The 22676-nt window shown below is 41.6% G+C and overlaps 1 protein-coding gene across 3 annotated transcripts in view; it reads right to left on the bottom strand.

Moving 5' to 3' along the window:
* MGAT5 (alpha-1,6-mannosylglycoprotein 6-beta-N-acetylglucosaminyltransferase) overlaps window positions 1-22676 on the bottom strand; it is a 337061-nt gene that overhangs the window by 112126 nt on the left and 202259 nt on the right. For all 3 annotated transcript variants that reach the window (XM_004774276.3, XM_004774275.3, XM_013046749.2), the window contains 4 exons: window positions 14136-14207; window positions 12275-12436; window positions 8732-8901; window positions 5375-5509 (listed from right to left, as the gene is read on the bottom strand). In XM_004774276.3, the coding sequence (XP_004774333.1) occupies window positions 5375-5509; window positions 8732-8901; window positions 12275-12436; window positions 14136-14207 (539 nt within the window). The remainder of the gene's footprint in view (window positions 1-5374; window positions 5510-8731; window positions 8902-12274; window positions 12437-14135; window positions 14208-22676) is intronic.

The raw sequence follows: 22676 nt of genomic DNA, 5'->3' as shown, positions 1-22676 counted from the left end.
GCATTTTCTTATAGCAGCCCGAACGGACGAAGATGGTGGTCTTACTCTCTATAAGGCATACGGCCTGCCTTAGCTCTTTCCACTTTTTTTCCACAGTCACTTACCATTTTTGTCAATTAATAAGAGTATTGAATTTTAGGTAGAGTTTAGAATCCCACTGACAAGGCAGTGTTGATTTTTATATACTAGACAGCACTGGGACATTACTGCTTTCTCCCAGAGCCAGGAGTAAAACTGAAGATGTTTCATTTGGCTCTTCCAACAAAGTCTTCGAACTGGGTCAGCCAAATCTGGTTTACCTCCCATTTCTGCAAGGCTTGTGAACTAAGAATGATCTTTAAGTTCAAATTTTTTGAAAGGGATATTTTGTGACATGAAAATTAGATGAAATTCAAATTTGAGGGTTCAGAAATGAGGTTTTATTTCAACACAGCCACGTCTAATTGTTTACTTAGGTCTATGGCTGCTTCCATTCAGTGACAGAGAACTTCAGCAGTTGCCGCGGAGACCATATGGCTAGAGAAGCCTAAAATATTTACTACATGGCTCTTTACAGAGAGAACCTGTCGATCACTGCTTTAGAGTCGAAAAGAAACGACCAATTGCAAGAATCAACGCTGAAACCTCCTCCATTAATTAACTCATTCTTTCAATTCATCACTGATTCTCAAACCATTGATGTAAATTTAGCTTATGCCTGGCCAATAAAAATAGCTCTGTTTTCTGTGGTTATACCTCAGCAATGCTTCTGAATGGCTCTTACTGGGCCAATGAGCATAAAAGCGAATAAATATTAAAGCCTACATTTTACAATCAGATAATGGCAAGTGAGTTGTAAACATCAGATCCAGTTTCTTCCTTCATTTTCCCACTATGATGAAAGCGTTCTCTCAAGTTTGTTTTTTTTTTTTTTTAACTTTTTTTACATCAATGTGTGATTCAGAAAAATAAAATGGAAACACCAGATTGGATTTTCCAGAAAAATCAATAGCAAATCGCCATTTTAGTGTGAGGTTTTTCTCATCTGAGATCACCACTCTTTTTTGTTTTTGTTTTTTTTTAAATTTTTATTTATTTATTTGACAGAGAGAGATCACAAGTAGGCAGAGAAGCAGGCAGAGAGAGAGAGGAAGGGAAGCAGGCTCCCTGCCGAGCAGAGAGCCCAATGTGGGGCTCTATCCCAGGACCCTGAGATCATGACCCGAGCCGAAGGCAGAGGCTTAACCCACTGAGCCAATCAGGCACCCCTGAGATCACCACTCTTGGTCTAGACAAGAAAGGGAGGAAAATAAAGAGGATGGGAGCAAACGCAAGCTGACCACAGAAAGTGTTTCCTTATTTTGGATTCCTGTGTGGTGGGCAAGGAACATGCTATCATCACACTGACAGTTTTCACAATTAGCACCAAGATTGCATCATCAGCCTGAAAACCAACAGGTGGAAGGAAATGGGTGCCCAGAGTCCAGGAAAAAGAAAGCTGGGGAGCCAAGGAACTGACCCATGTGTGTTTCCCCTGGTCTCCGAGTAGTTTGGGGCATTCCTTTTCTCTTAACAGAACACTGTCATTCCCCAACTTAGATATTTTTCAGTGTCAAAGTTTGCATTAAAAACTTATATAAAAATCTCCTATATTATAATTAACTCTTTAACTTGTATTTTAAAATAAGACACAAAAACCACTGGTTGGAGCCATCATCTTCTGAGAAAGATGGCAGCATTCAGAGAATGTAGGGATTGCAGAGCAGAAGGAGGGAGAGGGACACACACCCACAGGTGGGGCTGAGCCTCAAAGATTATAGGCTCTGTGCAGGCACTGCAGGGACCAACAGGCCACCCTCATCCTAGGAAACCTTTGTCTTGAAGGCTTTGGCTACTTCTCCACATTTGCAATCTACTCTGACAAGGTATACGCCTCTCTAGCTTTGGCGTGTTATTTTATTTTTAACTTTGGAGTTTTATTGGTTTTATCTTAAGTTTAGATAATAAGATAATCCCTGATGAGTCAAGATGCCTGGTGGGAGCCTAATGCCTGTATGCCCGGACTTTGATACTGTGCTATGTGATGCAGGGCTTCTTCCCAGAGGAAAGCTAGAGCATGAAAGATCGAATGTCTGAGAACCTTGGAATTCTACATCCTCCTACTTAAGCGTTGGTTTGTGACTGGTCTATTTTTTAGTGGGCCTGGGTTTGTTTTGTAAACCAGAGGCAGGGGATGGATCTCTGCTTATGGCAGAAGAGGTTTAACATAATAGCTTTCTTCCTTCAATCACATTCTACAGCTGTGTGTTTGGAACTGGATTTGTGTTGTTAATATTTATGCAGTTCCTCTAAAGTCTTTGTGTGTCTGAAGCATCAGGGACAGACCGATGACTTAAGAAGATATCTGCCTTGCTGCCCAAGGCAGCTGGCCTCCTTCTCACAGGAATCACTATGGCCATGCTAAATGACTCCTGGAACATTCTTTTTGCTCTAAGCCACACTACTGTAAGATGGACGACTTCCTTGCCAGGACCTACTTTCCACTTTGGAGTTGGATATAAAACATGGTATATCTCATGCTATGTGCACCTCACTTCCTTGTGTGTCCTCAATACTCAGCAAAGACTTCACAGAAAGCAAAATGGGTATGAGTTTTATAGTCCTGAATGGTATACTAGCTGCATGTAGGCACAGAACAGATGTTTAACTGAATTTTTTTGGGTTCCTACATAAATTGGAAAGAATTTACAAATATGTTTCCAAGATCAACAGGAATCAAGGTTTTGCTCCTAAAAGGAAGACCAGATATAAATTCCATTTACATATAATGGAGTTCCTACCATGTACCATCAACCAAAATGAATTCAGAGAGTTCTGAGAGTGTCTCATCTTCAAAAGGGAAAGAAATGGCTAAGAACTTTCTAGAGGATCTCCTTAGTCTTTGGAGGAAATCTTAACTTCATCACACCACAAAGACTGCAGGCCTAGAGTCCTGATAGACCTCTGCTAGCCAGTATCACTAATGTGTTTGATTTATGAAAAAAAGGCAAGAGAGATACTACACCCCTTCCATAAAATTCCTTTGAGATGGTGCCTTTTCATCCAACGAGAATCAAATACTAACCAGTGGTGACCATTTTAATAATGAAATCATCCTTTTTAATTGACTGGAACACTACCACTGAGGACTTTTGTCCATCCCAACAGTCCTTCTTAATGGGGAGGATATGTAAGTCTAGGGATGCCCGTGACGCCTCTGTCCTTTTGTATCAGGTGCCTGCCTTTTGCTAAATGCCAGAGAACAACAGCTCTGCCTTTCTTTCCTTCTTTAATGCTGTAGCTAAAAAGGAAAAAAAAATGTTTACTTACATGGCTTATTAACCAAAAAGAAAGACGGCTATTTCCACATAACTGAGAACAAATGTGATGGCTTATGATGTATGAAGATTTCAAGGAAAAAACAAACAACAAAAAAGGAATAATGTGATGCAGAAGTTAGAGTGCAATCCTGGCCCAAACCAAGATTTTGCTTTTTTATTTTATTTTATTTTAAAGATTTTACTTATGTATTTGACAAAGAAAGACACAGAGGGAGAGGGAACAGAAGCAGGGGGAGTGGGAGAGGGAGAAGCAGGCTCGATCCCAGGACCCTGGGATCATGACTTGAGCTGAAGGCAGACGCTTAACAACTGAGCCACTCAGGTGCCCCTTTATTTTGCTTTTTGATCAAAGTATATCTGAAAGGAAATGAAAAGTGCACAGTCTCTTCTCAATCATTCCCTTCCCTCTGTCCCTGAGTATGGCACCAGCCAGTGAGAAAAGAAATATTGTCACAGGCAAGAAATCTGCAAGAAAATTCTACAATGATGTTTTCCCTACTATGTTTTGGAGAATCTTCTTAATATTTTGACTTTGTATTTCCTTTGAATTTCTACTACAGGACTTGCAATCTGACATCGGCTTGGAGATTAAAGTTTATAAATAATATTAAACTATAAACTAATCTGAAATGGACCTAGTTCAAGTCATTAAGGGTTCAATTATGGGGTCAAGGTAGAAGAACACATCAAAACATCTGTTTACCCAATAGCAACAGAAAAGAAACACATGGAAAGATTCCTAAGTCATGCTAATTGAAAGATTTTCCTAGTGTTCTTTTTAGGAACTTGGTTCAAATTATAGGTCAACATTTACCATCAGGTAGTCAGGTTGGTACTAACTTCAGGATTTTTACCCAAATTTATGTACCACTGCCACCATTAGATAAAATATGTTTACTTACATTTACTGGAAACTTAGAGGCCATAAATGAAAGCCAGTGCCAACTCTAGGAAGGGGAATATAACCAAAAATAACATATTTTTCTTCTTTAAAAATTATTATTAAATTCAAGCTGGATACTTTGTCTGAAGGCCCAAACTGACAGCTACCCTCATCTTGTTAAAAATGCATGTAAGGGGGCGCCTGGGTGGCTCAGTGGGTTGAGCCGCTGCCTTCGGCTCGGGTCATGGTCTCAGGGTCCTGGGATCGAGTCCCGCGTTGGGTTCTCTGCTCCGTGGGGAGCCTGCTTCCTCCTCTCTCTCTCTCTGCCTGCCTCTCTGCCTACTTGTGATCTCTCTGTGTCAAATGAATAAATATAAAAAAAAAAAATCTTTAAAAAAAATGCATGTAAGTGTTACAAGATGTGTTGGAGGACTAAGCCTTTTTAGAAAGATTGGAGGAAAACTGAAAGGTTAATAAACTCATTATATAATTCACTGTTATTTAATGCCATGCTTGTGTACCATGTAAAATCATTTCAAATACTAAATCACGGTCCCAAACCCATTCTGAGGGAAACGAGTTCTTCTCCAACATGATAAAGGCATGCACCTGGGTCATTCTCAGCATGGGGCTTGACTTAAAAAGTGCAAGACCCCAGCATTCAAACAAGGTATTCACAGCTTTCTCTTCCAAAAATGACAACTCAGGAGGGAAAAGGGAAGAGAAATGAGTCATCATTTCAAACCTGAGCAACATGAGAAATGACATTTTCCACATTTTGTCCAAATTGTTACTTAAACAAATGAGACTGGTGTAGGGACACAGAGAGGAAGGAGGAGTATTAAGGAAGGTAAAGAGGTGGGTGGCCACTTATTTTCTATTCCTAAAAGAAATCAATGACAATAATGAATAGCCTTTGAAAGTCAAAATCACTGGGGGAGAATGTGAATTTCAATTAGGAATGAGGAACCTACTCCACACAGTCCAAAAGCTAATATTTGATAAGCATTTCTGCCTGTAACCATGCTCCGCCATTCAAGGAAAAGAAAAAAGAAAAAAGAAAAAAAAACCCAAAAACAAAAAACCAAAAGACCAAACACCCAATTAACTTAGGACAGCAAGTAGGACTTACTGGTAGTGAACCCAGGATGGCCCAAGAGTTTTCTTGAATTGAGCAAGTCCTACGATATCAATATAAATGAGCTCAACGATCCTGTCTCCTACAGTTGGGCAGCCAGACCGGTTTCCTACAACCTTCTTCATTATCCTAGAAAGAGGGACAGGAGAGAGGGAAGAAAGGAAAAAAAAAAAAAAACCACAATAATTTATTTCAAGATATGACACTTAGCAACATTAATAGGCAAACATCCCAAGAATGTTGTCGGGGAGGAGGGCATGGTCTGTCCCAATCTGCTGCCTATCCAGATTCTGCCCACCCATCAAGGCCTATCCAGAGTCCTGCTTCAGAGTCTGGCACAAGTAAATGGTGGCTCACACGTGTGCACACGCATGCATGCACACACGCACACACTTTGAAACCTAGGAAGACCTGGGTCTGAATCGGTCTATCTACCTCCACTAGCTGCTGTGAGATCTTAGACAAGTCACTAATCTCTCTGGTCTTTCCTCCTAAGAAACAACAACAACAAAAGCAACCTTCCCACAAAACAGGATTTGCGACAGAAAAGATAGTAAGAAAGCAACCTGTCAGAGATTCTTCAGGTGCTTAAATGAGATTTTAAAAAGAAAAGTGCCTCATGTGTTGCAGATACTCAGGGGCTACTGCTTCCCCTCACAGAAACTGCTCTCGTTACCCTACTGACCTTCTAAAGGTCTTCAATTGCTAGCTGCTACAATACAGAATTCTATACAGTCTTGTGTGGTTTCCTAATTTTTTCTATGTCAAATTTTTCCTTCTGACTAGACTCTTATATAACGGGCACTACCCTTCCTTCCATCCACCTCTCCTCACCCATCCGTACAACCCCACCCCTGCACCCAGAGAGAGCCGACATATGTGATTGTATGCCAACTTCACGTGTGGGAGTAAAAACTGCTCAACGAACCACACTGCCGCTCACCCAGAAATTGGTACTCATTGATGCCTCTTATACTTGCCTGCACTCCATAACCATCCTTCACCAAATTCTGGCTATCCCCCTTTGAAGGACGAGTCCTAGAAACAGGACTCTGTTCCACAACTCCGTGCTGCCACTCCTTTAGGTACCCTGCTCCTCAGCTCGCTTGACTCTCAGAAAATACCAGGTTCTGTACAACCAATTCCTTCCCAAGAATTTGAAAGTATTTCTACACAGGGCCAGATAGTAAATACTTTCACCTTTGCAGGCCACATGTCCTCTGCCTCAACTACACAACTCTGCCCTTGGAGAACAAAAGCAGTCACAGCAATTCATCCATAATGGGTGTGGCTATGTTCCTGTGCGAGTTTTGTAACAAAAACACACAGAAGACTGCATCCAGCCCACAGTGCCAGGTGTGTGGACCCTTGGTCGACCTTGTTTTTGGTGGTTCCCACACTGGTCTGCATACTGGAATTATCCAGAGGCATTGAGATACTTAGTGTGTCCTGTGTCCTATTCTCGAAGGTTGTGATTTAATTAGTCTGGCATATGATCTGGGCACTGGGAGGCCACAAAGATCCCCCATGATGGTAATGTGCAGGCATGTTCTGCCCTCTGCGGCTTCCATAACTGTCTTCTTAAATAAAACACATCTGGCTCTCTTACCAGTACTCAAAGCACTCCATAGACATCTTGACCAACATGTTAAGTCTCTGCCTGGTAGTCCCTTAATATGCCTTTTCTGACCTCCCTAGGGAGCACCCCTCCCTAGAGTTCCCACAGTTTTCCACTTATTCACCTACTCACTCGTTCCTGGATTCATCCCTTCACTGGTCTGCTCAGTCCCAAGTCACAAGCACCCACTGGGTGCTAGGCACTATTCTAGGTGCCACACACACCACAGTGTGCAACAATCACTGTTTCTGTACTCCCTTGGCTTACATTCTAGCAGTCATGCTTCAATTACTACTAATCACATTGCAATTAGTGTAATTATTACGCAATGCATTAGCTGTAATTACCAGAAGACTGGCATTTCCTTGAATGCATGTTGGTCATCTCTGTCTATCCCGTACCAAGAACCAGTGCCCAGAAAGCACTGAGAGAATGACTGCTAAATGTGTGGATGCCTCGACTTCATAGGCTATGTACACAGTGTGTTTTAAAGCAAGCAGGAGGCAGCGTGCTGAAGGGACACGGGCAGTGTTTAGGGGTTCCGAAGACCTCAGATTTATCTAGATCCAGAAAGAGCCATCTAGTACAGTGGTCAAGAACACAGGCTTTGAGGTCCGAAACAGAACTCTTGCACGTTTTCTACATATTCTTAAGCAACTCAGTTTCCTCATCGTTAAAATGCAGGGAGCAACAGAACTTACTTCCGAGTTTGTGTAAACAGTATGTAAAATGTGCAGTGTCCGACGAACGGTAGGTGCTCACCAAATGTTAGGTGTTCATAGCTCCATCTATGCTGTGGTTATCCTAACTGCTGACACTCTTGCTTAACTAATGCCCTGATCACAGTTTTAGCACATAGAAACCGTTTAAAAAATGACAGTTGATATTACTGCTTTCATCTCAACACTGCCACTTATCAGCTCTGTAGACCTGGGCCCCTAACACAAGTGACCTCTCTGGGCATCAATGTCTTGGACAGGAAAGTAAGAGCGGGGGATGGGTTGGAGGGGACATATTTTGTTTTAAACACCCTTCTATCTCTAGAGTGTTCACTCGAGGTATTTCTTCTGGAACGTTTGCCGTATGGCAACATGAACACTTGGCTGCTGGGAACAAAGTCTCTATGGGCAGTTATCCAAAAGGAGTGAAGGGGTGCAGAGCATTCCTGCCTAGCCAGCTGTGTCAATCTATAGGAGATTACGAGAGGGTTAGAACCGGAAGCAGATTTCAGGGAAACAGAAAAGCCAGGTAGAGTTAACAGACTCGGGCTAGAAAACTGGCTTTACCGAAAGAGGATTGGATCAGGGCTTTCAAGAAACTCATTCTATCCAAATTAAATTATAAATAGGAACTTGCCCTGTTTTAAGATTTGGGAGGCTTGCAGTTGAGTAGGGAAGGGTATGAATTTCAGCAGGAGACAGGGAATCAGGAAAGTCAATAATGTTTTGTGCTGCACATGTTGGAAGCACCTGTAATAGCAAAGAATAAGCTCCTTAGTTTGAAATTTCTGGCATTCATTTATGAAGCCTCTGGAGCCTGCAGCTACAATGAAAACATATTATCCTTTTCACAGTGTATGTATTTAGCTCCTGAAAATAATCTTCTTATCTCCTGTTTAGTGAATTATCACTTTCATTTTCCTCCACAAGAAATTACACACTAATAGAGGGCTTTAAGAGTTTACAATTTCTTTTTTGTATTCTGATTTTAAAATTGAAAAGTAATCTCCTTACTCCTTGAGCTCAGCCAGTGAAGCTGAAATCCTAATGTCATGGCCCAGTAAGTACAGAGATGTAATTAAATCACTCCACTGAACTAATTCACCGAGAGGGCCACCACTGAAAGCTGTCTCTGCTATCTTAAATCCAGATTCCTTAGTCAGGAGTCCCAGGTGAACGAGGACCTGAAAAAAACAAAAAAAAAACAAAGGAGAGGCATATATTGATTCCCACTGAACCAAGTACAAACTCCACACAGTAACACACCAAAAGCAATCAACCAAATCTAAAGTGATGTTTATGTTCTAACGTAACCTCAACCTGGCCTAGATTTTTCCAGAAGGTACAAAGAAATGGAAGCAAACAGAGTCACTACCACACCCTGTTATGGCTATGAACATGACAGATAGACAGTCTCTTTTTAGAAAGCAGGATACATTTGGGAAATCAGATTTAAAGGCAAGTAAGCAAAGGCAATAAAATATCATTTAACAATACTGTGTGTGTCTTTCCCACAGCTGGAATATTTTTAAGGTTTTAATGCAAAAAATTTCAAACATATCCAAAATCAGACATGGTAGCACAGTCGATTCCAAGGCACATAAATTTCACAATTATTAACTCAGGACCAATCTTAAAGTACACCCCTCATTTTCTCCCAACCCCTCTAGCTGATGTTGAAGCAAATCCGAGAGATCATATCCTTCCATCTGCAAATAGTTCAGTTTGTATCTCTAAAAGAAACAGACCTTCAGTTAAAAAACACAAGCATAACATCACTTTTGCCCCTAAAACAGTTATTCATTCCTTAATATCATTCACTATCCAGTTAGTGTTTACGCCTCCTCCAAGTGTAGTTGTTCCAGGCAGAAGTCAAATAAAGTGTGTTAAGTCTAAGTGTCTCATTTATTTCTTAGGCTTCTTTAGCCCCATCCTTTGGGATTGGGGAGAGTTTTATTTGTCCAAGACACAAAAAGACATTTGTCCGAGGTTGTATTTCCAGTAGAGTCTCTCACACTTCGGGTTTTGCTGATTGTATAACAGATTCTTCTACCCCTTGTATTTATAGTAAACTAGTAATTAGATCCACAGGCATGATTCAGTTCATATTTGATGTTTTTGGCAATGCTACGTCATAGGCGGTGCTGTACGCTTCCTTTCCCTAGTGGGAACAATGTCTAGGATCTCTGGTGATGTTTGGAGCTATGGATAATCACTAAATAGAGGCCTTCACCCATCAGGAGTTACAAAATGGTGATATTTTATTATTCCTTCTGCTTTTATAAGCTGGAATGCTTCTACAAAGAGAAACTACCCCCCCCCACCCCCATCAATTACTTGGCTTTGCTGAAGTACGGTTTATAGAGAAAAAGCCTGGCAAATATTTGACTCTTGCCCTTTATTTATCAGTTTTCTAAATAACAAATTTGTTCATTAGCCTACTCCAATGACCGTCAATGAGGCTTTTACACAGTCACAGATAGAAGTTATCCTTATGGATTATCAAATTGTCCCATCTTGCCAATGGGAGGCTGTTCAAGTTGGCTTCTAGGTTCTTCTGACAGGATTCTAGTAGTATTTGACAGTGCCTTTGCTCTCCACTATGACATATGTTTGCAGCTCAACATGTACAACTTCTAAGACCTTAACCAACCATTTTTCCAAGAACCTCTTATACCATTGAGTGGAAATGGCATCTAAAGATCAAGGTCTGGTGCTTAAGGGGACTCTAGTTAATCACTGTCTGTAGCCCTTTTCAGTGGACATAGCTGGAAATTTATTTCTCCTCCAGGATAGAACAAATCATAAATTCACACTGGTACTTCCCATTCAAACTCAGGATTACAGTAACTTTGCATAACATTATCCATCTTACATATGTTATTTTTTCTCTCCCAGACGGAAAATCCCACTTCTTGAGGATACTAACATAAGTACTTTGCTTTATTCCAATACGCAGAAGGGATTCAGAATGAGAATATCTACACCACCACCTACTACATGTAAACTTAGGAAAACTCAGTAAAACTTCTCAAGATATTTGGCCATTTTTTTCTCCTTTGGGATATACCATCAGAAATGCTGAAAAGTCTGTGTTCTAGTCCCTAAGAACAGTTCTTTGTGTGTTGACTGTAAAACTGGATATGTAGTCAGTTCATGTCTTATTTTCTTTGTAATTTTTAGATAATTTTTTTGCAATTCAACTTTATTTTATACTATGTCAAGTGACTCTAGTATCAAAGCTACAGAGAAAGATATATTTACATAAGTATAGTTTCTACACCTGTTGTCTCCACGCTATTTCCTCTTTCCCCATATTTGACTCTTTTTATTGTGATTAACATAAAATTTAATATTTTAATCATTATTAAGTGTACAGTGGCATTAAGTACATCCACAATGTTATGCAACCATCTCCTTTATTTTTAATTTCATGGTCTATCCTATTTTTAAAAATATGAGCAAGCATAAATGTATATTATATATACATCATGTGTGTGTACAGGCCCATATCTTTATGTATACGTGTGTGTGTGTATGTGTGTTTGAGTGTGTATATAAATTCTCTCTTCCTTTTAAAAATAATGTTCACTGTTCTCCATATCTTATTTATTGACCCAACAATATATCCTAAAGATTATTGCATAGCATTCTGTAAAAGTACTGTATTTCTTCTTACAGCCCATCTGGACTTTTGACCTCATACTCTTCTACAGAGGACTATCTTGGGCCTGAGCATTTGGACCTGTTGTCTCATAAACTCAAGAGATTTAGCAAAAATGGAACCACTGAACTGTGACTTGGGGTTTTGCAAGCTCAGCCTCCCCATTTCCTTTTTTTTTTTTTTTTTTTTTTTTGAGAATATCAAAGTAGTCCAATTAGGAACACCAAAGTCTTTTTAAATTAATTTTTAGATGTGGGTATACTAAAGACTGTGTAATTTGTTCTGTTGTTTGTCATCCAAACAGTTACTCTAAAGCCAAGGCTATTTAACCTCTACCTTATAGGGTATAAAATGTTTCATGCTCAGGGTTATTCCCAGAGGTTTTCTAAGCAAATCCCCTTGAAGTTCAAACAGATCGGCTCCAGTTTAATTGATAGTATCTCTCCCTCAAGAATACAAAAAGAAGCACCAACTCAACATAGCAGCAATGGAACTCAGCAGTTGCCCAAAGCCCAGAAGTGACAAACAGCATGACCAGGAGATTGCCACGATGATGTGACAACAAGCTCTCCAAGGCTGTCTTGGGTAAAGCCAAGAGGGTTAGGCTCCCCGATGCCACGGGGATAGGGCATCAGGGCGGTTCAAAGGAAACTCTCACAGGCAGATACCCTGCTTGGCTTCACCAGAGAAGTGTGTGTGCCGGTCCCTGCTAGGCAGGATTACTGTCACGGGGGGGAAGTAAAGCCCAAAAAAGGCCGTACAAGAGACTGAGCAGATTCACCCTGAGGGAGTATCATTTCAGACATGACATTTCTCTTAGTCTTGTTTCCAAGCAAAATCGTATTTTAAAAGAAAACTGGCATCTAACCGAACTGAATTCCTCAGAAACTCACTTTCTTCCGCTTTCTCTTTTCAAGATTCTGCTTTTCTGCCAGGGACTTGATAGCTTGGATCCACGCATCAGCCATTCGCCGGATCCGGAGTCTCATCCACCGGAATTCTTCATGCTTTTTCATCATGCTGTAGAGAATATTAAAATCCGTACGAATTTCCGCCTAGAAACAGAAATTTAATAAAAATGAACAGAAGATAAAAAGTCAGAAGGCAGAATGGTTGTCACGATGTGACATATGAAAACTTGAAAGAGCTAGTCAATTTAATTTAATCAATTAAATACAGGGCTTCCGAAGTGAGGCCTGTCTGCTGCAGAGCTTTACTTCAAGGCCCCAGGATTGCAAATTAAAGTAAAGGCCCCTGACTGCTCATCTGTTGTATGGGACATCATTAAAAAATGAGAAATTGAGAAAAGCCCAGCACAGTTACCACAAAGCCCAGAGTTACATTAAAATGCATTTTTTTTTTTTTTTTGCAATGAGTATGCTCGATGTACCTTGAAATTCTCTGCACCCGAATTTATTGCCACTTGGATCTACTGCAAGGCAGCAGACTCCTGGAAAAGTAAAGTCAGTTCTTAACAGGCTGTTTCGCATTGTGTAGTTTGCCAAAAAGCCTTCATCTGCCCACAGAGTTAAGCAGGGAAATAAATGCTCATCTTCCAGTTTTGTCCCAATCTCAAACAAACAAAAGCTCATTATTTTCTAAGGAATTTAAAAGCCAGCAATACCATTTTCCTACTGTAGCTCAACAGAATTTAAAACCCAGGCCAGAATAATTTAAAAGCCAGGAAGAACACTTTTCTAATGTGGCTGAGTACAACCAGTGATCAGAATAACAGAAAAACAGCAGCATTCCTATTTATTTTTCGTAACATCAAGAACATGCTAACTCCATCCCCCAACAGTCACATGCTTTGTTCTCAACACTCACCTGATCCCTCCTTGACCCAACCTTCTCCCAAGATTCCCACGGCCTACAGCATGGATCAGCACACTGTGGCTGGAGGAGTCAGATCCTCCACGTGCCTGTTTTGGTACAGAAAGTTCTGCAAAAACATGGCCATACCTGCTCATTTACATCCTGTCTATAGCTGCCCTCTGCGCTCAAGGTCAGAACTGAGCAGTTCCAACAGAGACCTTATGGCCTGGCCTGGGAAGATGAAAATATTCACTCTCTGGCCTTTTACAGAAAAGGGCTGCTGACCCTTGGTCTAAAGAATAAAGACATGAGCTTTTAGTGTGGCACAGAAAACCTTTCATGGTCCCTACTGATCCTTCCCATCTCATCTTCCACCAAAGCTCATCCGATACCCTACGGCCTTGCCCACTGGACTGTGCTCTACTCCCTGAAAACACCAAACTCTGGTACAGGCACCTTTCCCCCTGCACATCAGACACATCTTTCTCCTCTCCTTCATCTACTGTGAACTCACTCATCATTTGAAATTCAGCTCCAGTATCATCATCTCTTTGCAAACTCTCCTAACCCCTGCAGGCTGAGATCACTGCTTTCTCATTCATTCCCATTGGCCTATAGTTCAGCTTCTATGCGGGTGTGGTCACGACTTTCACCCATCACGCTCATGAGATCGCTGAGTGCGCCTCCATGTCTGGCACCAGGTCTCATTCCTCTCAGGAGCCTGTCACTCAGGACCCCCCCCACCCCCCACCCAGAGAATTGCTTGAGAAACAGATACTACTGGTGAACTGATTCGAGCCTCCAAATTTCCACAGGCCTGCCGAGAGAAGTTCTTCTGTTTACCGTGATTTCAGGTTATAGTGGGCCTGTCTAGCCAAATCTGAAGGTATCCCTTGGCATACAACCAAATCACAAGCCTAGTTTCCAAAAATCACTCACCAATGAATTATGATCAGCTTCTTCATAGGGATTTTTGGCTCTCCAAGGTAAATGAGGACACCAATTTTCAACCTGAAAAATATACAAGAGACACTAAGTCTGCTGGTTCATCTGTAAACCATATAATGTCCGTACTAAGCGCCAAGTACCATTCCCAGCACACAATACCACTACATTTAAGGGCTTGTTCCTGCTATTAGGCTTTCATGCTTTCAGTGAGCAGCATAAATGCAGGGAACCTCTCACAAGGAGGAACAACCATAGCAAAGGTCTCAAGGAGTCCACAGCTACACTTTCTATCTGTCCTTCAAAGTACTTCGTGCTGCAGACTCCTTTATCCGGTAAGCCTCATGTGTCTACACCAGATGGAGAGCGGTGGGGGAGGCCTCCCAGCAAAAAGGTAAAAGAGATTGCAGGAGAATGAGAAGGGAAGGACAGACATGCTCTGTTATCTGCTGCAGCATGTCTGGAAAGGAAACTGCATGGCGTTTGAGCTACAGAGCTCCCTCATTCATCTCAGAATTAGGAAAGCAGCTGATCGTTTAAGGCTAATTGATCAAGACTTTCCCTCATTTTCTGGCTGTTCACTTCACACCAGCTCATCTCAAGGAAGAAGATGGTAAAAACTATCAGAAAAGAGATAAAAGGAAAAAGGAGGAAAAAAAAAAAACCCTCAGCAATCTTGCAAGAGCCGCTCTAGAAGATGGATTGTTCTGTCAATGCACAGAAGTTTAAAGAGTTGAGGGGAAGGGCAAAACCGCCCAATTTTACAGGAATTCCTTCAAAAAGGTTACTGAACAAAATTAGGCAAAAAAAAAAAAAAAAAAAAAAAAATCACAGTTTCTAGTTTCTAGTAAAAGAAGGAAGAAAGCTGCAGTGACGAATATTGCTGGGCTCTTTGTTAAAACTGGCCATACAATGATGCCAAACTACCATATCCCCTGGGTACACATAGGTGAGGACATCATTAAAGGTGGCTGATGAATGATCACTGAAACTATCTTTTTCTGCATTGTTTCTCTGGCTAGCTGGGCCTATGGTAATACACAGAGCATGTGGAAGGGGGACAGCCTTGGAGGGCCACGGCCGCCTCCGCCAGGGACACGGATTCCGTCGAGATGGTTTGCCCATCAGCTTGGGGTGCGTTTTCAAACACACACAGCAGTTTCCCTCATCTGGAAATTGCGCTTAATGCCAGGTAATTTTGACTATGACCAAAATAACTGTGTGATTTGCATAAAGCCATCCGCCTGTGCAAATGATGGGAAAGCAATAAGTGGAGGGCAGCAAAGCTTGGGGGAGGGCAGAATCCCTAGATAGGAAAAGACCAATATTCTCTCTCTCTCATTTTTTTCTGGTGGAGTAAAATTAGACTTTACCATATTTGTGAATGACTTCAGAGACTCAAAAGGACTCCCCAGGAGGAAAGCTGAAATGGTTTCTACTCATAAAAAACGAAAATACTGACTTGTCTTGGATGGCTGTGCCTAATTACGAAGCCCTTGCAGCAGTATCACGGTGAGAAGCAATATCTGGGGCTCCACATATGTGAGAAATGAGGGAAAACCAGTGGAAAAGCAGCCTACAAGCAGATGAAGCCTTAGCTGGTCCCAGCAGCAGTGCAAACATCTGCACCTTGGAATCTCAGGCCAGCGTGAATTATCTACTTCCAATTAAATTCTTGCAAATGGGCTAAATAAAACGTTGCTGTAAGGCATATTTATAACATGAAGGCTTCCGATGGGCTAGAAACACTCTGAGACCTTCAACCCCACACAAAACAGATGAGGAGGAGCAAGCAGGGTACAGATCTGAAGTCAGCCTCACACTAAATTAAGTAACGACGTGTTCACAGCCACATGTCAGGATAAAGAATCTCCCCACAAATAGCCTAATCGGGAGAGATGAAACAAGACCGTGCATAAAGAAAGTCCATCAAACGGAGAGACATGAGCGAGATGAGATATTGACAAAAGTACATTCCCTCCTTGCTCTTCTGGCCTCAAAAGAACCTCCCAAAATTCACTCAGATGAAAATACTGTCGAAGGGGATCTTCTAAAATAGGACTTCCCTACAGAATACTCAGGACTTTAATTCCTCTTTGAAAGTGATCATTTAACTCAGTTCTTGTTACTCTAAATCACTGGATAATACTTTGCAAGGCTTCAAGGGCATCGCTGATCAAGAAAACAGAGTCAGTACATTTTAGCTTTTTAGCAAGAAATCTTCCTGTTATATATTCACTTATAATGGAGGAAAAAGCAATTCTGAACATCTCTGACACTGAATGAAGATGGTGGTTTTTAAGGTTGCTGTTTTTGTACACAGTGACAGGATGACTGGCTAACAAAATAATTAAATTACACATAAACCAATTTCCCCATGGGAAGGGGGTGGGAAACCAAACCATTTTTTTTCCTGAAACCTCAGAGGATTACCAAGATTGGAAGAAAGCCAGTACTGGCAATAACTCCAAGTACTGAAACAAACAGCCCGCAAATGAGCAACATTTTCCTAAATAAGAGTGTCATTAATAACACTCAGGGAAAGTCTTGCTTAAGGCTAGTAATTCAACTTCCTAATCCTTAATTTTGTTTTCTGCCTGATTTACCTAGGGCCATTTAATGAGTCCAACTGCCCCCCCGCCCCGCCCTGCAAAGCAAACCCCCAAGAAAGGTGGACCCTACAAGGAGCCCAGTGCCTTCCTGCTCTAGAAGGTCTTCTAGTTCAAATTATTCTTACCATGTCTTCTCTGCTTCTTAGAATGCTCATGGCCTACACTGGCCTTTTGCCTTCCTATGTCCATGCCTCTGGCCACAACTTTCCAACCGCGACCCTTGGCACTCTCCCTGGGACAGGATTTTGTATTTGCCCTGGGTGCAGGCACTATGGACCATCCCACTGTCCACATCCACCCCTGCCCAGCTCCTGAGGGTTGGGGGGCCCTGCCTCAAGACCTCTGCCAGGGAAAGAACTGGATAGTTTTCAAATAGTCTGCAAATCACCATAGTACATCTACACACTGAAAACCACCTGAGTTCATGGCAACACGCATGCAATAATCAACAGAGGAGCCAAACCATGACTCAATTTTCCATTTGAAGGCAAAACTCCTTTCCCAGAACCCATCTTTTTAGCACACTATCCTCAGGCCACAAAGTGAAGAGGCAAGAAAAACAGAAAAAAAACCCAGCCAGGCTAGAACTTTGGAACATTACCACATGTTCCATGCAGAGAGACCTACAAATCACCTTTCTGGAATAAGGAGATATAAAATTAACCTTTGATATGCCTCCTCCCAATGATTTAAACTTCTTTGATCTGAGAAGGTTTTGCAGCTTAACCATGAGCACGTGAGTCCAAACAAAGTCCCAAAACAACTCATGTAGACCACACTTACTTCCAAGGTCTGTACAATGTACAATTCGTTATATTTCAGAAAAAAAAAAACCACGGGTTGATACATATACAGCTCAAGTTAGCATTTAAAGAGGGCAAAGAAGTAATAAAATCATAGCAAAAACTAGTAGGAGGTTTAAAATCCATATGCACAAATTTATGTACGACTGGCATACCTTTGTAGTAACATTCTACTCTTCGGAAAGAATAATGATCGGGTACTGTCGTGGCCTCTTCTCTCATGATTAATGTGAGTGTTTGGCTCTAATGGATCACTAACATATAGAATTTCATGCTGTATTTTTCAGATAGTAAATGCAATCAAAACTCAATGAGAAAAATCTGTAAGAAAGGTGAGCTTACTCCGGATGATGGTGTTATGGGTGCTTTTCATTTTCTTTTTTATGCTAATCTGCACATTATGATTTTTTTTACAACAAATGTTTATTAATAGAGTAATTTCTAAAGGAGTTACCTTACATAAGCATATAGTCACTTACTGAAGGCTTACAGTAAGTCAGGATCTCTGGGGGAAAAAAAATGAGCTTGCGAGCATTATATCATTTAATCCCCTGAACAGCCAATCTGACATGGGTACCATCACCAGGGTGAAGGCTCCAAGGGGATGGGAACTTGCCAAGGTAAGCTCACCAGTGAGCTGCAGGGCTGGGGACAACTGGGGTCTATTGCTCCCCTGACCAGAACATGTCAGAGCCTCCCTTAAAGGCCAAGCTTAGTGAGGGACAGACAACTGCTGAGTAGGGAAAGCACACTGAATCTGGAATCAGCTAAAATGGACTCTGTGCTCAGCTCTATCAACAACTAGGCATATAAGCTTAAACCACTTAGCTTTTAAGTTTTCTCATTTACCAAGTGAAGGCATTGGCTCAGCTAACCTTTTCCTTTTTTTTTCCCCCCCCACAAAGATTTAATTTATTTGGGGAGGGGGGATATGAATGAGCAACCATCATGGGGAGTAGCAGTTGTAGAGGGAGAAACAGACTCCCTGCTGAGTAGGGAGAGCAATGCGCTCAATCCCAGAACCCTGAGATCATGACGTGAGCTGAAGGCAAATGCTTAATCAGCTGAGCCACCCAGGCCCCCCTTAGATGACTCCCAACAACCCTGTTAAACTCTAAGATCTGAAAAAGATAATCCTCCATCATCCTATGCAGGCTAGTTGGTTATATATCAAAAAGATACAACTGACTATACATCTATTCATTTAATACACTGACTAGTCATACAAGTATAGATACATATACCTCCATACATGTATTTATCATACTGATGATAACTTTGAATGACATTACTCACGGAGGTATATGCTTAAAAAAAAAAAAAAAGGCCTTCTCTAACCCTGCTCTGTCTCCCACCCACCCCCCTTTCTCAAGTCTCAAAAAGCCAATGCAAAAGGTAAAAGATGTCTACCCATCACTGTGTGGTTCAGCTCTCTAGAATGGTCCTCTGCACCAAACACCTGAGCTGATAAATATTTCCGCCAAATTGTTTGTTAGGAAACGGCTGTGTATGGTGGGCAGGGTGAGGGAGACTAAGGATAAAAATAAAAGCTACACTGTACGAAGAGCCAAGCAGTAGGATAAGCACCTAAGACACATAACCTCACTTGGTCTTCAAACAAATCCCTGGGAAAGGCCACTTATCATGCTGGATGAGGACACAGCACGGGGAGGACCCACGGCTGAGGAATGACGGGCCATCTGTTCCCTTAATCACCACGTGATGCACACGGAACCCAGACCTTTGTGTCCCGTGGTCTCGCCAGCACAGTCCACTCTTCAGTGTTGGAGTATAATTGCCTAAAGCTTCTACAGAAAATCCTTCAAAACAAGTCTGCTCTGCTCCTACTGTGTGGCAGTGCTGTAAGGACAATGGAAGGAGTAAGAACTCCCTGCTGGCAACTTCTGCCCCCAACGTCTGTTCTATGCAGCAAGCATGATTGTTTTCAAGCCAAAACTGAACCACATCCTATGCTAACTCAAACCCTTTAGAGGTTTTCTCCCTGCACTTAGAATTAAGCCCCAAATTTATATCAAGATCCTACAGAATGGGACCTGAACCCTGGATGCCTCACTCACCCTGCCCTCCATACAAGACCCTCCTTCCAAGTCCAAACAGAACATCCTTACCTCACAAGGATGGCCTGATATGTATGTGTAGTGGGGTGTGTGTGTGAAGAAAGGACAGCAAGTTCAACTAGCAATTCAGATAAATAATCTTTTTTTTTTTTTTTTTTTTTTTTTTAGTATAAGTATGTTCCATGCAGTGTTTGTCATCTACTTATAGTTTAAAGAAACTGGCTACCAGAAATTCAAATATCATTGGGTACCCTGTATTTTATGTGGGAACCCTCCACCTCAGAGCTTTTACATTTGTTATTCTTTCTCCCTGAAATACTCTTCCTTCCAGAGGGTTCCCATGTGTGACTCCCTTACCACCACACTATGCTCTAACTTCTCCTCAGAGAAGCCTTCCCTGACCTACTTACCCGGCTGCTCTGTATCCTAACTCTACTTTTTTCCCCCTTGGAACAGGAAGCACTTGTGGAAATGATTCTGTGTCCCATGTGAAAGATATTCCTCAAGAACAGAAATTTCAATTTGGCTGCTCGGGGCTCTATCCTCCGCCCTGAGAACAGTGTCTGGCATACGGTAGGGACTTGGGTCATTACTGGAGTGGTAAATGAATGGTTCAAGGACATGACTTGAGCACTAAAGATATTCATGATGATCCTCTTTTCTACTTAGGTGGCCCTTACTCGCCATTATCATTTCATGAGAACCTTCGGACAACACACTGAGGTGGGCGAGGCAGGCTCTCCCTCCATCTCACTGAAGAGAAACCGGGTGGAAAGCTCTAAGCCACACAGGTAGCTGTATCCAGACACATTATAGAGCCTCCCGTGTATTCCCTAATACTGTACATGACTGCCCCCTACCAAGGCAGGCAGGAATATTATAACCAGAGAGTTCTGGGCCAAACGTGTGACAGAGAGAGCCAATGGCTGGTCCAATCCAACACTGTTCTCTGGGGGCTAGGGAAGGGGCAGAACTTCAACAAAAGCTACAGTAAGTATTCCACATATCAAAACCAGTTGGGTGCTGATGGCAGGATGTCACAGAGTTTTAAAAATCCATCCCAAATCACCACAGGGAAAGCAGTGTCAATCTTCTCTCTCAAAGGGGAGACAGCAAGTGAATTCCTGTAGCCAAGCACACAGGGATGCGTGGAGATGCTTTCCTATAACCAGCTCTCCCTGGGCACACGTCCTGCTGAGCACACCACAGTGGCAATGCTGGCCCCACTGGGCTGCAACTATACTTCGATAGCCAAAGGCACCCAATTTATAGAGATAGTCACATTCTAGACACAGGGGACAGAAAGCCTCTTCTGTGTTATTATGTAATTTTGCCTCAAGCATAGATGCAGGCAAATAATGCTCAAGTGACAACGAGAATAAAAGATGGGCAAGAAAGCTGTGCCTTCTAATATAATTGGCTCATTCCATTCTCTTAGTCCCTCCAATGTCTTATAGACCTAATATGAAAGAGCATTACATTAAATTGCGAATAAGCGCTTGAAATACCCCTGGCTTCAAACTTAATGTTTTAGCGGATTTTAATGTTATAAATTTCACAACATTTTTCTCAAGGTTAGAAAGGTGATAGCTGGGAGCAGTTACTCAGAACAAACAAACAAAAATCTATCACCTATTTTTTTTGAAAGGGATCTAAACAGGATATTTTATTAAATAAGTATGTATGCCAGACACCATTATATCTGTGAACAAAACAGAGAAAAATCTCCCTGGAGATTAGTTTTCTTGAACTTGTTTTTATTGTTGGATATTGATAGTCACCCCAGGACCTTTGCACTTATTGTTGCCATTGCCCATTAAATACCTCTGCCAGACATCTATACTTCTTACTCTCTTGCTTTCTTCAAATTCATGCTCCAATATCATCCTCTCATCTTCTCAGTAGGGCATTCCCCAACTACTTTATCTAAAACTGACACCATCATTCGTCATAAGTGCTTCTTAGTACCCTCTTCTGTTTTATTTTTCTCCATGGTGCTTAACACAATCTAAGAAATATACATTTTACTATTGTTTTTGTCTATCTCCCCCTACAAAACAAAACCTTAATGAGGAAAGCTCATCTTTCTGTTCATTGTTACATCCCCCAGCACTCAGCAAAACCCAAGAACAATGAAGGCTTCTGGCACCCAGATTGTGGTCTCTCACTGAGAGGAACTGGTAGTCCTCAGACAAATGGTCAATTCCACGTCTAGGGTAGAAACTGTGTCAGAGGAACCTGGAAGATTTTGTCAGACCAGATAGGTAAAAACCATTCGAAACTGTCCGGGTCATGTCGAAAGGATCCAGAAGACAACTGGCATTTTGAGAACTGGTAAGAAAATAACTGGAATAGTTTGAACGTAACAAATACGTTTCAATTGATGAGTTCATAATGATAAAACCAAGAAGCATACAAACAAACAAAGCACTGGTCACCAGTTGAAGACGCTAGGAAACCAACAGAGAAACAGGGTTCCTATGTGAGTGGTCACTCATGGAAACAAAAGACAGACGAAGAGTCACTTCTCTTCATAAAAGTATTCATAAGGGGTTGGTTGGTTGGCTCAATTGGTGGAGGGTGACTCTTGATCTCAGGGTCATGAGTTTGAGCCCCACAGTGAGGGTAGAGATTAAAAAAAAAAATTAAAGAAAAAATAGTCTATTAAGAAGGGACCCCTAATGAATCAAAGAGCCCAGGCACGGGTCATCAACAGCTGCTAATATCATAAAAACAGAGACACTGGGCATTGTGTGCCTCCTGACAGAAGCAGACAATATAATGAAGAAGTTTTGCAAAAAAATACTAAGCCTGACACTGATCAAGTCTCAGATCTAACCATCAATTTACAGGAAACCAACAGTAATACAAGGATCATCACCAGAATTCAGAGTGTAACAACCTATCTAAGGAAATGAGGATGTTCTTCCAAAAAAGACAAAACATAAAGGGAAGAACAAGATGGAAGGGAAACTAACATTAAGAAGAGACTTAAGAGACACCAACAATTTCAGTATATGATCTTTACTTGAAACCCAGTTC

This window comes from Mustela putorius, unplaced genomic scaffold (assembly GCF_011764305.1).
Source record: "Mustela putorius furo isolate JIRA1106 unplaced genomic scaffold, ASM1176430v1.1 tig00003867_pilon_pilon_pilon, whole genome shotgun sequence".
Lineage (NCBI taxonomy): Eukaryota > Metazoa > Chordata > Mammalia > Carnivora > Mustelidae > Mustela > Mustela putorius.
Note: the sequence above shows the minus strand (reverse complement) of the source record. Positions and strands in the feature narration are given on the sequence as shown.